Source organism: Macaca thibetana, chromosome X (genome assembly GCF_024542745.1).
Source record: "Macaca thibetana thibetana isolate TM-01 chromosome X, ASM2454274v1, whole genome shotgun sequence".
Classification (NCBI taxonomy): Eukaryota; Metazoa; Chordata; class Mammalia; order Primates; family Cercopithecidae; genus Macaca; species Macaca thibetana.
In genome coordinates this window covers 47,066,539-47,082,860 of record NC_065598.1, presented here as the reverse complement: position 1 = coordinate 47,082,860, position 16,322 = coordinate 47,066,539, and the positions used below count along the sequence as shown (strand labels likewise).

The 16,322-nt window shown below is 42.4% G+C and overlaps 2 protein-coding genes across 4 annotated transcripts in view; both read left to right on the top strand.

Moving 5' to 3' along the window:
* Positions 1–14,334, top strand: part of ZNF41 (zinc finger protein 41) — a 42,630-nt gene extending 28,296 nt beyond the window's left edge. For 2 of the 3 annotated variants that reach the window (XM_050775589.1, XM_050775590.1), the window contains exons 3-5: positions 2,881–3,023; positions 3,279–3,374; positions 9,530–14,334. In XM_050775589.1, coding sequence (XP_050631546.1) covers positions 2,881–3,023; positions 3,279–3,374; positions 9,530–11,574 — 2,284 coding nt within the window. In that variant the 3' untranslated portion in view covers positions 11,575–14,334. The remainder of the gene's footprint in view (positions 1–2,880; positions 3,024–3,278; positions 3,375–9,529) is intronic. The other variant, XM_050775591.1, reaches the window with a different exon arrangement.
* The window catches only part of NDUFB11 (NADH:ubiquinone oxidoreductase subunit B11), a 477,292-nt gene that overhangs the window by 186,760 nt on the left and 274,210 nt on the right, over positions 1–16,322 (top strand). The window lies entirely within an intron of this gene.

The following is a 16,322-nucleotide window of genomic DNA, read 5'->3' as shown; positions in this document are numbered from 1 at the left end:
AATTGGGATGGCATTGAATGTATTGATTTCTGCTTTTTAAAGGCCTTCTTTTGGGTTTTACTCTATTGTTTTTTGTTTTTTTTTTTTTTTTTTTTTTTGAGACGGAGTCTCGCTCTGTCGCCCAGGCTGGAGTGCAGTGGCCAGATCTCAGCTCACTGCAAGCTCCACCTCCCGGGTTCACGCCATTCTCCTGCCTCAGCCTCCCAAGTAGCTGGGACTACAGGCGCCTGCCACCTTGCCCGGCTAGTTTTTTGTACTTTTTAGTAGAGACGGGGTTTCACCGTATTAACCAGGATGGTCTCGATCTCCTGACCTCGTGATCCGCCCGTCTCGGCCTCCCAAAGTGCTGGGATTACAGGCTTGAGCCACCGCGCCCGGCCTCTATTGTTATTTTTATAACGTCTTTATTTCAATGCTTAATGCATGGAATTTTGGACTTTATTCTTTTGTAATATAAGCACTGAAGACCCTAATTTCCACTTTAGTTACCATTTCTTAATCCAATAAATTCTTACATGTACTGATTACATTGATATTTAGTGTATCTTCTTAGACGATCAGTTATTTTGAACTGTATTTTTAAACTTTAAAATGATGATTTCTGAAAAGTTTCATCTTATTACTGATTTCTGACTTTAAAATGATGATTTCTGAAAAGTTTCATCTTATTACTGATTTCTGACTTAAATACACTTGGTTTAGAGATGGTCTGTAAGAGATGGTTTTTGTATCTTCTCTATCTGTGTGCCCTTCCTGGGCCATCTCATCTGTTTCCCAGCTGTATATGAGAACTCCCAGATCTTACCTCTATTCTAGCCCAACATCCTATTGTATAACTCCCTGCATGTTTTATTTCAACATGGACAAAATGTAACATTATGTTTCATTCTTTGTTTCACCTTTATTTCAACATGGACAAAATGTAACATTATGTTTCATTCTCTTCCCCACTCCCTTCCTAATCTACTAGCCCGTCTCAGTATGTAACACCACCCTCTGCATGGTTGTACAAAACCAATAACTGAGAATTGCCCTAGAATTCTTTCTTTTTCTCACTCCCATAATTCAGCCTCTTTAAAACACAGTATCAACACCTTCTTTTTGTTTGTTTATTTGTTTGTTTGTTTTTGAGATGGAGTCTCACTCTGTCACCCAGGCTAGAGTACAGTGGCATGATCTCAGCTCACTGCAACCTCTGCCTCCTGAGTTCAAGTGATTCTCCTGCCTCAGCCTCCTGAGTAGCTGGGATTACAGACACCCACCATGCCTGGCTAATTTTTGTATTTTTGGTAGAGATGGGGGTTCTGCCATGTTGGCGAGGCTGGTCTCGAACTCCTGACCTCAGGTGATCTGCCTGCCTCAGCCTCCCAAAGTGCTGGGATTACAGGCGTGAACCACCACGCCCGCCAACACCTTCTTTTACTTGCCCATGACAACTACTGCCTTAAGTCTAGATTGTCTTATTCTTTCACATAAACTCTGTAGTGCATCTCCAGATCGATCTGGACTCACCCATTTCAAACATTCCTCGTGATCTATCCTTTTTTTTTTTTTTTTTTTTTTTAAGAAGGAGTCTCACTCTGTGTCACCCAGGCTGAAGTGCAGTGGTACAAACTCGGCTCACTGCAACCTCTGCCTCTGGGTTCAAGCAATTCTCCTGTCTCAGCCTCTCAAGTAGCTGGGATTACAGGTGTGTGCCACCACGACCAGCTAACTTTTGTATTTTTAGTAGAGTCGGGGCTTCACCATATTGGTCATGCTGGTCTCGAACTCCTGACCTCAGGTGATCCACCCGCCTCGGCCTCCCAAAGTGCTGAAATTACAGGAGTGAGCCACCGTGCCCAGCGTGATGCATGTTGAATACTGTTTGAAATCACACAATTACGATCATGTCTTTTCCTGCATATAAATTGCAGTCCATTCTCTATTAGAAAAAAAGACTTGTTCCTTGTTCTGATGCTAGTATATCTCTACTGGATTTTCCTCATAGTCACCTTCTCAATATACTACACAGACTCCTTTCCTTTATATGGAACTACTTGCAGTTCTCAGAATCCACCATGTATTTTTCTATTTCCCTTTCTCCATACTTTTGCTCATGCTTCTCCCTTCTAGATAACTCTCGCCCCACTGTCTCTATGAAGTCTAACCTTATACCTCCTATACTTTTCTTCCAAATTCCTAAAGCTCCCTTTGTGTCTTCTTCTGTTGGTTATCCAAGTCTTTAAGTTGCTTTATATTTTACTCAACTCTTTATCACCATTGCCTAGCACATCATCTGACACATAATCGGCCAGTATCTTGTTTTTAAGTTAGCTAGAGGACTTAAAGAGAGCTCATTTAAAATCCTCATTTTGAAAAGAGAATGAATGAATAAACTAATGAATGTAGTACACAACAAATGTCAAGATACTTGAATAAGTTTTTTTGTTTTTTGTTTTTTGTTTTTGAGATGGAGTCTTGCTCTGTCGCCCAGGCTGGAGTGCAGTGGCCGGATCTCAGCTCACTGCAAGCTCCGCCTCCCGGGTTTACACCATTCTCCTGCCTCAGCCTCCGGAGTAGCTGGGACTACAGGCGCCCGCCACCTCGCCCGGCTAGTTTTTTGTATTTTGTAGTAGAGACGGGGTTTCACAGTGTTAGCCAGGATGGTCTCGATCTCCTGACCTTGTGATCCTCCCGTCTCGGCCTCCCACAGTGCTGGGATTACAGGCTTGAGGCACCGCGCCCGGCCTGAATAAGTTTTTTAACTCGCACAAAATAAAATACAAAACTAGGTACTTAGTGAAAACCCTACATGATACATTATGGTAAAAAGCATTAAAAACAGCTTGCTATCTACCTTCTTCCATCCCCCAGTGCTGACCATGCTGCCTTGAACAGGATTGTGTCGTTACAGGCTTCAGTGTCATTTGAGGATGTGACTGTGGACTTCAGCAGGGAGGAGTGGCAGCACTTGGATCCTGCCCAGAGACGCCTGTACTGGGATGTGACACTAGAGAACTACAGCCACCTGCTCTCAGTGGGTAAGCACAGCTGCCCTATGCATCTGCTAGTGAGGGTATTTCCATTCTCAGCTGCTGAGTGCTGCCCGACACCTAAACTATGTGATGGTGTCATCCTGGATGTGTCTGGGATTCAGTTCCTTTTCACCTCTGTGATTATTACTCTGTTCCCAGTGAAATGTGTTTATTTTTCTGAAAAGTGAAGGGAAACTGTCAGTGAAAGGCCCCTGAAATCCAGTCAGCTGGACCCAATCATGTATCATGTCCTGTTAACAGGGTACCAAGTTCCCAAGTCAGAGGCCGCCTTCAAGTTGGAGCAAGGAGAGGGGCCATGGACGCTGGCGGGGGAAGCCCCACATCAGAGCTGTTCAGGTGAGTGGGTGTGACCCAGACAGACAGGGACATGGAAGTCAGTCTCACTTTCCCTAGGAAAACCTGATGCCTTTGAAACATTCTGAAGATAACCCATCTTGAAAGTTCTAAACTTTTGGAGTCAATTGGAGATAGTTGACAATAGCCCTCAAATACCTAAATGCCGTTTCCATGTATGATCCTTGCCACATTATTGTCTTCTTTGATTGGCCTTTTGGCAAGAGAACTATCTCTAGTCTCTGTACTCTGTACCACATACCACCCTGTCTTATCTAGTACCTTTTTGTTCTTCCTACTCTACCCCTGCCCCCCATCTTAGTCTTTTCTTGTACATCCCAAGTGTTTTAAAATTTCTGTTGCCCAGGCTGGAATGCAGTGACATGATCTCGGCTCAGTGCAACCTCCACCTCCCAGGTTCAAGTGATCCTCCCACCTCAGCCTCCCAAGTAGTGGGGACTACAGGCACACGCCACCATGGCCCAGCTAATTTTTGTATTTTTTGTAGAGACATGATTTCACCAAGTTGGCCAGGCTGGTCTCGAACTCCTGGGCTCAACTGATCTGCCTGACTCGGCCTCCCAGAGTGCTGGGATTATAGGTCTTTGCTGGGATTATAGGTCTTTTAATTTTAATTTTAATTTTTATTTATTTATTTATTTATTTTTATTTTTTTTGTTGTTGTTGTTGAGACAGAGTCTCCCTGTGTCGCCCAGACTGGAGTGCAGTGGCCGGATCTCAGCTCACTGCAAGCTCCGCCTCCCGGGTTCACGCCATTCTCCTGCCTCAGCCTCCCGAGTAGCTGGGACTACAGGCGTCCGCCACCTCGCCCGGCTAGTTTTTGTATTTTTTAGTAGAGACGGGGTTTCACCGTGTTAGCCAGGATCTCCTGACCTTGTGATCCGCCCGTCTCGGCCTCCCAAAGTGCTGGGATTACAGGCTTGAGCCACCGCGCCCGGCCGATATTTATTTATTTTGAGACGGAGTTTTGCTCTTGTTGCTCAGGCTGGAGTGCAATGGCACAATCTCGTCTCACCGCAACCTCCACCTCCCAGGTTCAAGCGATTCTCCTGCCTCAGCCTCCCTAGTAGCTGCGATTACAGGCCTGTGCCACCACGCCCGGCTAATTTTGTATTTTTAGTAGAGATGGGATTTCTCCATGTTGGTCAGGCTGGTCTCGAACTCCCAACCTCAGGTGATCTGCCCGCCTCGGCCTCCCAAAGTGCTGGGATTACAGGCATGAACCACCGCGCCCAGCCAGGTCTTTTCTTTTATTCCAATTCTCCATATCCATTCTTTATGCCTCCTCCTATGAGCAGCTGGTCTAATGTGTTTGAACCTTGAAATTGTGTGATATTCTCTTAAAGCCTGAAGTATTGGTTTATGAGTATGTATTTTTAGTATATATAAAACACATTATACTATGTTTCTCAATTCTGTTCCTTTTTTTTCCCACTCATTCCTATGGTCTCTCCATATTTTAGTGTGTTTGTCTGACTTTATTCTTTAAATTGCTACATAGTATTTCACAATGTCCCCAGCACCACATCATACTTAACCACTCACCTAGTCATGGATGCTGGGCGTTGTGTCCAAGTCCCATCTAATACAAACAATTCTGCAATCAACTTCTACATAAACATTTCCTTACAGGGTGTGAGAATTTCTCAGGGATGTGTAGAGAAGAGAGGATTTGCGCCTAATCATGGAGTATCTCATCCAGAATAGGACTGAGTACCACCATATTATTCTCAGATTAGCTGCACTGTACAAGGGTTCTGGCTTCCTCAGTGTTTCTGCCTGCCTTGGCCTCCCAAAGTGCTGGGATTATAGGTGTGACCCACTGCGCCCAGCCAGCTCCATATTTTCTGCTGCCTGAATTGCAAGTATTCTATTCCTGATTTGATTTGCTGATTCCATTGTTTTTACTACTTCATATTAGATGCTAATGACAGATATCTTTACCTAAAACATTCTGTTTCTCTTGTCATGAGCATTATGAAACAAACCTACAATTGTTCTCCATTACCTAGTATATAACAATTAAACTCTTCTTTCAAGGAGATAAAAAACATGGCCACATATTTCCAATTCAACTCATATCTGTATATTTTCTGTAACCTCTGCTTAACTCCATTTTTAATATTTGTTAACGTTGACCATATCTGATAGTCCTCCCTGAATCTGACTGTTTATTCTGTGCTCTATTCAGATGAGACATTTTCCACCTTGTGATCAGTTCTCACCTGTCTCACAAAATGGCTCTTAATTATTCCAGCCTATATGGCTCTTTCCTTTTTCTCATCCTCCATCGCACAAGAATTCTCAGAAAATCACAGGATTTTAGCATATAGGGTAACTGAGGCTTTTACCTCTATGTTTTCAGAAGGTCTCTGGAATTAAGAGCCTATTTCAGGCTGAGTGTGGTAGCTCACGTCTGTAAACCCAGAACTTTGGGAGGCTGGGGCAGGAGGATCACTTCAGGCCAGGAGTTCAAGACTAGCCTGGGCAACACAACAAGGTTCCATTTCTATTTCAAAAAAAAAATTTTAAGAAAAAAGAGCCTGTTTCTTTTTATAGAAAAATCTATTAATTTGACAAAAAAGAATTGTATGTATTTATATAGTGCAACATGATGTTTTGAAATATGCATACATGAAGAGCCTATTTCTTATAGTATAACTCACGGTCTTACCAAGGGAGAAACCACAGACTAATGGGAACAGAGAGTGGTTAACATAAAGATTCTTTGCAGCCGGGCATGGTGGCTCACACCTATAATCCCAGCACTTTGGGAGGACAAGGCAGGTGGATCACCTGAGGTCAAGAGTTGAAGACCAGCCTGGACAACATGGTGAAACCCCATCTCTACTAAAAATACAAAAATTAGCTGGGTATGGTGGCCCACGCCTGTAATCCCAGTTATCGGGTGGCTGAAGCAGGAGAATCACTTGAACCCAGGAGGTCGAGGTTGCAGTGAGCCGTGGGACTGGAATAATGAGGGATTTGCTAGCAAAAAAAGAAACTCTGAAGAATAAAGGAATAGCAGATAGAAAGCACAGCAGGTTCTTCTAGGGTTGTGAGCGAGTACCCAAGGAAGAGGCTCCCTACTTCCCAGGGATGAGATTCAGACCTTGTAGGGAGGGCACAACCATGGCTTGAGGCAGGTAGAATACTTGCTATGGTGCTGTCCTGGTGGAACTTGCTGGAAACTGCCCTCTAGGATTCCCGAGAAAACTGTTGATACAGAGGTGACTCACTGGAGCTATTCCACTACAAATCATCTGAGAGTAAACTAGGGGGTGTTGGGTGCTGCTGACTGTACAGTGCTGCGGGGGCCTGCAGGAACTAGGTGCTTGGGAATCCATATGAGCTGCAGGAGCTGGGTGCTGGAGAAGTCACCCACACTGCAGGAGCCGAGCTCTAGAGAAGACCATGAGCTCTGGGTACTGGGGACACTACATGTGCATCAGGAGCCAAGTGTTGGCAAAGATGCCCACACTACATGAGCCTGGTGCTGGACAGGCTGCCCCTGCTGGATGAGCCTGTTGAGTGAGCACCCTAGAACCAGGAAGCAAGCCCCCCTCCTCCTGCAGTGTCTCTCTAGCATCTTACACTGACAAAGTTTAATATCATGCCAGCTGGCAGAAGAAAAAAATATTTAAAGAGACTGAGATCCACTTTTTAAATTTTTAATTTTTATGGGTACATAGGTATATATATTTATGGGGTACATGGGATATTTGGGGGTTTTGGAGTTTTTTATTTTTGAGAAAGAGTCTCACTCTGTCACCCGGGCTGGAGTGCAGTGGTGCAATCTCAGCTCACTGCAACCTCCACCTCCCGGGTTCAAGCGATTCTCCTGCCTCAGCCTCCTGAGTAGCTGGGATTACAGGTGCATGCCACCATGCCTGGCTAATTTTTGTATTTTCAGTGGAGACGGGGTTTTGCCATGTTGGCCAGGCTGGTCTCAAACTCCTGACCTCAGGTGACCTGCCCACCTCGGCCTCGCAAAGTGCTGGAATTACAGGCATATACCACCATGCCCAGCTAATTTTTGTATCTTTAGTAGAGATGGGGTTTTTCCATGTCTCAAACTCCTGGCCTCAAGTGATCCACCCACCTCGGCCTCCCAAAGTACTGAGGATTACAGACAAGAGCCACTGCACCCAGCCTGCATGGGATATTTTGATACAGGTATACAATGTGTAATAATCACATCAGTGTAAATGGGGCCAGATCCGTTTTTGTTGAGCAGGCAAGGAAGGGTGAATTTGGAACTGAGAGGCAAAACATTGATAACCAGCACACTTATTCTTCACTTTTCTGAAGTGGAGCATGTAGAAAATATTTAGTAAATGAATTTATTGAATTTGGGGATAGAGGCAGAGGAGGAGATTTTTTCTCTTTCAGATGAAATTTTCAAGTGTCTGCTCAGAGGAATTCAAAGGAACATACATTATATTTGGAAAGGGAAGATGACTGCATGAAATGTTAACACTCTCACCCTTTGTGTATTTGTCCTTTCTGTTATAAAACTATGCCAAACTAAGTATCAATATGAATGGTACAGTGTCTGCTTTACAAATTCATAGCAAACATAAGCACCCTAGAAGTATACCAAAATTAGAACAAAATATTTAGAAAGACAATACGTTTTGGATATGCATGGAGGAACAAAACAAGAGGCTAAATATAGATGTATATCTTCCCCTACATGAAAATTCTAAGGTGAATGGGTCCAGTTCAATAAGTCAACTCTAATCCTGACGGGTCATTCAGGGACCATGTTCTAAGTCACTCCTCTGGCATCTCCTGGGGCATCGTTGTCACCTACCTGGTTAATGATGGGTCACTGTGGAGTCTAGTGGGAAGAGGGAAGAGGAAATAGAGGAGATTTGCCCACTGTCTTAAGGCTGGCCTGCAAGTAGCATATATCACTTCTGCTCGTATTCTACTGGTGAGAACGCAGTGAGGCCAGTGGATGTTAAGTCCCAGCCACATTCTATTCCTGTGAAAGATGGGGAGAATAGATCTCAGGGGAGGGCCTGCAGATTCTGCCACAGATAGCTTTTCCTTTCCTCTTTTATACTTCTTGCTATAAGCATGTATTCCTGGAACCAATAGAAACTTGCACCTGGGGCCGGCGCAGTGACTCACGCCTGTAATCCCAGCACTTTGGGAGCCCGAGGTGGGCAGATCACTTGAGGTCAGGAGTTCAAGACCAGCCTGGCCAACATTGTGAAACCCCGTCTCTACTAAAACTACAAAAATTAGCTGGGTGTGGTGGCAGGCGCCTGTAATCCCAGCTACTCGGGAGGCTGAGGTAGGAGAACCGCTTGAACCCGGGAGGCGGAGGTTGCAGTAAGCCAAGATTGCACCACTGCACTCCAGCCTGGGCTGCAGAGCGAGACTCCAGTTCAAAAAACAAAAAAAGAAAAAAAGAAACTTGCAGCTGGTTATAGAGTTGGAGTGCAGATATCTATTTACTGTTTGTCTGTGTCAGGATGGCGTGTTGCAACTGGTTTTCCTATAGATATAAAGAAATTGGTGTTTGAGGCATATAGATTTAATGTTCAAATTCACATTAAATTTGAAGAGCTCCACTCATAATGGTATAGAGGGAAAAGGAAGAAGAAGCAGGGAGTTTAGTAAAGTGGTGAAGCTGATATGTATTAAGAACATACCTTCTGAAATATTTCTTCCATGCCAGGCTTCCCCTTCACAGGCTGCAGTTTCTTCTGGTTACTCTACTCACAATCTAGGCCTCTTACATAGTGGAGCTGGACTCCGAGGGTTCAAATCCCATCTCTCCCACTTATTTAGCTATTCGATATTCAGCAAGTTGCATGACTTCTCTGTGCCTGTTTTCTCAATTGTAAAACAATTGATAATCGTAGCTACCTCATAGGGTTTAGTGAGGATTAAATGAGCTGTTTCATGTAAAGCACTTGTAACAGTCCCTGTGCATCATAAATGGTATATAGTTGTTTTGCATTTATTAAGTGTTCTATAAAAATGTTGTGTTGCTACATGATTGCTACTATATTGTTCTGTGGGCTCTTCCATTTATCTGTGTTCATCTTGTCTGAACTACATGTCCCCTGTAGCCTCTGCTAATTGTTCTTTGTGTCATTTTCATTTCTTTTTCTTTTTAGGTGAGGCTATTGAGAAAATGCAGCAACAGGGAATTCCTGGAGAAATTTTCTTCCACTGTGAGAGATTTGATCAACCCATAGGAGAAGATTCATTGTGTTCTATTTTAGAAGCACTGTGGCAAGATAATGACCAGTTAGAGCGATGTCAGGAAAACCAGAATAACCTTTTAAGTCATGTGAAAGTATTGATTAAGGAGAGGGGCTATGAACGTAAAAACATTGAAAAAATAATTCATGTGACTACCAAGTTTGTTCCTTCAATTAAAAGACTCCGTAACTGTGACACAATTTTGAAGCATACTTTAAACTTACATAATCATAGTAGAAACAGTGCAACAAAGAACCTTGGCAAGATTTTTGGAAATGGTAACAATTTCCCCCATAGCCCTTCCTCTACTAAGAATGAGAATGCTGAGACAGGAGCAAATTCCTGTGAACATGATCACTATGAAAAACATCTCAGCCACAAACAAGCTCTCACCCACCATCAGAAAATTCATCCTGAGGAGAAGCTTTATGTGTGTACTGAATGTGTAACAGGCTTCACTCAGAAGTCACATCTGTTTGAGCATCAGAGAATTCATGCTGGAGAAAAGTCCCGTGAATGTGACAAGAGCAACAAAGTCTTCCCCCAGAAACCCCAGGTTGATGCACATCTGAGTGTTTATACAGCAGAAAAACCCTATCTGTGTACTCAATGTGGAAAAGTCTTTACCTTCAAATCAAGCCTCGTTACACATCAAAAAATTCATACCGGCCAGAAACCCTACAAATGCAGTGAATGTGGAAAAGCCTTTATCCAGAGATCAGACCTCTTTAGACATCTGAGAATTCATACAGGAGAAAAACCTTATGAATGCAGTGAATGTGGAAAAGGCTTCTCCCAGAACTCAGACCTCAGTATACATCAGAAAACTCATACCGGAGAGAAACACTATGAATGCAATGAATGTAGGAAGGCTTTCACAAGAAAATCAGCACTCAGGATGCATCAGAGAATCCACACAGGAGAGAAACCTTATGTATGCGCTGACTGCGGGAAGGCCTTCATCCAGAAATCACATTTCAACACACATCAGAGAATTCACACTGGAGAAAAGCCGTATGAATGCAGCGACTGCAGGAAATCCTTCACTAAGAAGTCACAACTCCATGTGCATCAAAGAATTCACACCGGAGAGAAACCCTATATATGTACAGAATGTGGAAAGGTCTTCACTCACAGGACAAACCTCACCACACATCAGAAAACTCATACTGGGGAGAAACCCTATATGTGTGCTGAATGTGGAAAGGCTTTTACTGACCAGTCAAATCTCATTAAACACCAGAAAACTCACACTGGAGAGAAACCCTATAAGTGCAATGGCTGTGGAAAAGCCTTCATATGGAAGTCACGCCTCAAAATACATCAGAAATCTCATATTGGAGAGAGACACTATGAATGCAAGGACTGCGGGAAAGCCTTTATCCAGAAATCAACACTAAGTGTGCATCAGAGAATCCATACAGGAGAGAAACCCTACGTTTGTCCTGAATGCGGGAAGGCCTTTATCCAGAAATCACACTTCATTGCGCATCATAGAATCCATACTGGAGAGAAGCCTTATGAATGCAGCGACTGTGGGAAATGCTTCACTAAGAAGTCACAACTCCGTGTGCATCAGAAAATCCACACAGGTGAGAAGCCCAATATATGTGCTGAATGTGGGAAGGCCTTCACTGACCGATCAAATCTCATAACGCATCAGAAAATCCACACTAGGGAGAAACCCTATAAATGTGGTGACTGCGGGAAAACCTTCACCTGGAAGTCACGCCTCAATATACATCAGAAGTCTCATACTGGAGAAAGACACTATGAATGTAGTAAATGTGGGAAAGCTTTCATCCAGAAAGCCACACTAAGTATGCATCAGATAATTCACACAGGAAAGAAACCTTATGCTTGTACAGAATGTCAGAAGGCCTTTACCGACAGATCGAATCTCATTAAACACCAGAAAACGCATAGTGGAGAAAAACGCTATAAAGCCAGTGACTGAGAAAATCTTCACCTGGAAATCACAACTGGGTATGCATCAGGTATCTAATAGTAGGGACGAGGAAGGCCTGATGCTGCAATTGTTGTGCAGGGGGAAATGGATATGAGAGACTGAGGCTTGAGTGAACTGAGGGCAAACAGAGCCAAGTATCCTTCAGTCCACTGGAAAGACAAGTTCCTGCATCACCACAGTGTATATGCAATTCAACGCATAGGAAGAGCCTTTAGAGAAAGCATTTGAGCGATAGTCATGTTTGGTGACATGATTCATACAGACCTCTTGAGCTTCTGGAAATAGTAGAATTAAGACCCGAGGAGATGACTTGTCATCTCCTATGCTTCACTTTTTGGATAAAGAACTTTTTAAATTCAGTACTGATTAGTTCAGCATATCCGGGGACATAAAAGTACTCACTACTGGGAAACACTTTTTCAAATTTCTAGGTTGGGGAAAAGAGTTTTCATTGTCCAAACACTGGCAGGGCACTGACATCAAGGCAGGAAATCTACTTGGGAATGCAGATATCTGTTTTTGTGATCATTGGCACTTCAGTCACAGAAAAGATTCCCATGAAAAACTGTTTTTTCCCTTCCCTTGGGAAGTCCTCATGGTATATGTATTTTAAGTGCAACAGAATTTTTAAATTTAAAGGTATAACTTTATGAATTGGGAAATTAGGCCTAGCTCTAGCCTGTGTTACAGAAACATAGTCATTGAATGATACAGACATATAAAGGTAGTAGTTGTCTCATTATTAATCCCCTGCTGGGAGAGCAGGTGAGTCATACCCTATAAGAGGTATGCATGCCTTCTAACCTGTTTCCCCAAAGCTGTCATTTGCATAAGCTGCAGGCCATAGATTCCTTATCCCCTCAGTAACTGACCCTACAACAATGGAACTGATCCACAGCGCTCTAGATTTTCAGGCTCACCCACCAACACCCCTGCTTTCCTTGGGATTCCTGTTTGAAAAAGAATGGTTGAAAAATTAGGTTTCACTTCCTAATATTTTGTTTTTCTTCCTATTTGGTTAAGGTATATTCATTTCATTTCCTACATGCACATTAAGGGTAGTTTTGTGTAGACTGCTATGGGATAAAGTCATGTTGCATTGCAATTAGTTATTCTAAAACATAATTACAGTTTATCATAGTTGAATAACTGGAAGACTTCTCAAGAAAGATCACTGCTCTTTTTTAACACTGATATATAGACACTTTCTCATTTTCCCTTAAACTTTTTTTTACAACACTCATAAAAAGGAACTTTCTTTCTAGCATGCAATTGTATTTTTATTTTATTTTAAAATATTTTTATTAAACTGTATATAGAAAATGCATATATCATAAACATACAGCTCAATGCATTCTCAAAAATGAACATACTCAGGTCAAGAAACAGAACATGACCACACCCCAGAAGCCTTCCCCACTTTCCCTTCCGGGCAAGCCCCCAAGGGTACACACTACCTTGGCTTCTCACAGCATAGATTCATTTTGCCTGTTTTGTATTTTATATAAATTGAGCCAAACAATTATATATCATATAATTGAGCAATATACTCTTTGGCATCTGTCTTCTGTCATTCACGTTATGTATGTGAGAGTCATCCATATGTTGCATATAGTTGTAGATAATTCATTCTCATTGTCATGTTGTATCCCATTCTGTGAATATGCTGCAATATAATTTATCCATTCTACTGTTTGTAGACATTTGGGTTGTTTGCAGCTTGGGCTATTAGGAATTGTGCTGCTGTGTATTGGTGAACATATGTGTGTATTCCTGTTAGGTATGTACCTAAGTGTATCCATATGTTCAGCCATATGTTATAAAACCAGTTTTCAAGTGGTTGTACCAATGTACACTCCCAGCAACACAGTATGTGAGTTCTAGTGCTCCACATACTTGCCAACATTTGGCATTTTCCATCTTTTTTACTATAGCTATTAGTGGTGGGCATATAGTGATATGTCAGTTTTCGTTTTTCGTTTTTTTTTTCTTGTCCTCCAAACAGATTTTCGTTTTTATTTTCTTGTCCTCCAAACCATTGTAGTATCTCCCCAGGTTAGATGAGTGATGGCTGAGACCTGAGACCTAGGCCTGTTCCTCACATGACTGTACCATTTTACATTCTATCAATGTATGAGGGTTCCGGTTTCTTCACATCCTTACCAACTCTTATCAGTCTTTTTTATTATAGCTATCCTAGTACATGTGAAGTGATATTGTGATATTAATTTACATTGCCCTAATGATTAATAATATTGATCATGTTTTATTGAGAATCTTTGATGAAGTGTCTGTTCAAATCTTTTGCCCATTATCAACCGGGTTGTTTTTTTTTACTGTTGAACACTGAGAGTTTTTAAAAATATATTCTGGGTATAACTTCATTATCAGTCCATTATCCTTGCAAAGGTTTTCTCCCAGTCTCTGGATTGTCTTTTCATTCTCTTAAGAGTGTCTTTTGAAGAACACAACTGCTCATTTTGATGAAGTCCAGTCTTTCCATTTGTTCACTTCTGGGTTGTGCTTTGAGTGCTGTATCTAAGAAATCCTTGCCTAACCAAAGATTACAGCGATTTTTTTCCTGTGTTTTCTTCCAAAGGTTTTAAGTTTTACATCCAGGTCTGGCATCTATTTTGAGTTATATGGTGTGAAATACGGATCCAAGCTCTTTTTTGTTTTTGTTTTGTTTTTGCTTATGGATATTCAAATGTTTCCACACCATTTGTTTAAAAATACCCTTTCTCAATATTTTGACTTTTGTCAAAAGTCACTTGTCCAGGCCAGACATGGTGGCTTATGCCTGTAATCCCAGTGTTTTGCAGGGCTGATGAGGGGGGAATCACTTGAGGCCAGGAGTTCAAGACCAGCCTGGGCAACATGGCAAGATCCTGTCTCTAAAAAAAATTTTTTTACATTAGCCAGGTAGTGGTGCATGCCTATAGTCCCAGCTACTCAGAAGGCTAGGGTGGGAGGATCGCTTGAGCCCAGGAGCTAGAGGCTGCAGGGAGCTATGATCCACACCACTGCACTCCAGCCTGGGTGACAGAGTGAGACCCAGTCTCTTAAAAAAGAAAAAAACAATCACTTGTCCAGAGGTAGAGCTTCTGGAATGGTAGGGTGAGGAGCTCATCAAAACCCCTCCCCCAAAAGCAACTATAAAACATTTTTTAAATGGTCAAAAATGAGCATTTTAGAACGCTGGCAATTCACCAAAAGCATGTGTCAAATTGAAAAGTGTTTATTGATGGAAAAACTACCAAACCTTGATAAGAATAGTGGGGTCTGTGGCATTTACTTGGAGCTGCTCCCGTCCTTAGCTCTGTGGGCATGGTAGCCATGAGGAATGGAAGCCTCACTGTAAATGGAGGGAGCTGACCTGACTCTGAGCTCCAGAGAAAAGCTCCATGCTTAGGGGTATTGTCAAAAACAACAACAATGTTGGTAGCAAGTAACTGGGGAAGGCCAACCTCACAACTGCCTGAGGCTGCAGCATTGTTTGGGTGAGCAGCAGACCAGACAACAAATTAAGGGGATATGGAAAATAAGACAGCAATAGTGGGAACTGATAAGCCCACGCATATGCATGAGGATGTGGAAGGCTGTGTACATGACCACAAAATATCAGGTCCCTGGATGAATGTGAGACCCTATGCAAGCTGAAATGAATGCCAGCACAGGCTTACAAGCAGCCTGAACTTAATATGTGTACTCAAACTCACACATTTACCCCCTTAGTGGAAGCCATACTGGTTTGAGGTGTATAACCACAACTTTTAAGCAATCATTGGATAAAAATAAGCTATGCAGACCCACAGGTGACCCCAAGGAAGCCAGGTATAAAAACAGAAAGAATTATTTAAAAACTAACCAGCCAGGTGTGGCAGCTCACACCTGTAATCCCAGCACTTTGGGAGGCTGAGGCAGGCAGATCACCTGAGATCAGGAGTTCGAGACCAGCCTGGCCAACATGGTAAAACCCCATCTCTACTAAAAATACAAAATTAGCCAGGTGCGGCGGCACATGCCTGTAATTCTAGCTACATGGGTGGCTGAGGCAGGAGAATCTCTTGAACCTGGGAAGTGGAGGTTGCAGTGAGCGGAGATCATACAACTGCACTCCAGCCTGGGCAACAAGAGTGAAACTCCGTCTTAAAAAAAAAAAAAAAACTAAGAGACATCAGTAGCTGCACACTGAGGGAAGAAAAAAACTACAGAATTAGTCCCCACAAGTCCCTAAACAAAAAACAACAGCAAAAATAATAACTGTGGAGGGTGGGATCATAATCCAGTATTACTAAAATATATTATCTATAGTGTCAACTTTTTAACAATTATGAGACATGCAAAACAAACTGCACACACAGAGAATTCTGGTCCATACACAGGAAAAAAAAAGTACCAGTCCACTAGAAACTGTCTCTGAGGATGTCCACATGTTGCATTTAATAAAGACTTGGTGTCTTTATGTATTCAATAGCCAGGTGTGGTGGTACATGCCTGTAGTCCCAGCTAATCAGGAGGCTGAAGCAAAAAGATCTCCTGAGCCCAGGAATTAGAAACTGCAGTAAGCCATGATAGTGCTGCTGAACTCTAGCCTGGGCTACAGAGCAAGACACTGTCTCAAAAATAAAAAATAAAATAAAATATCTAACAAAAAAAAGAAAGAGAACAAAAAAGATATAAGAACTAAGGAAAACATCTCAAAATGGCAGATGTAAATCTAACCATATCAATAA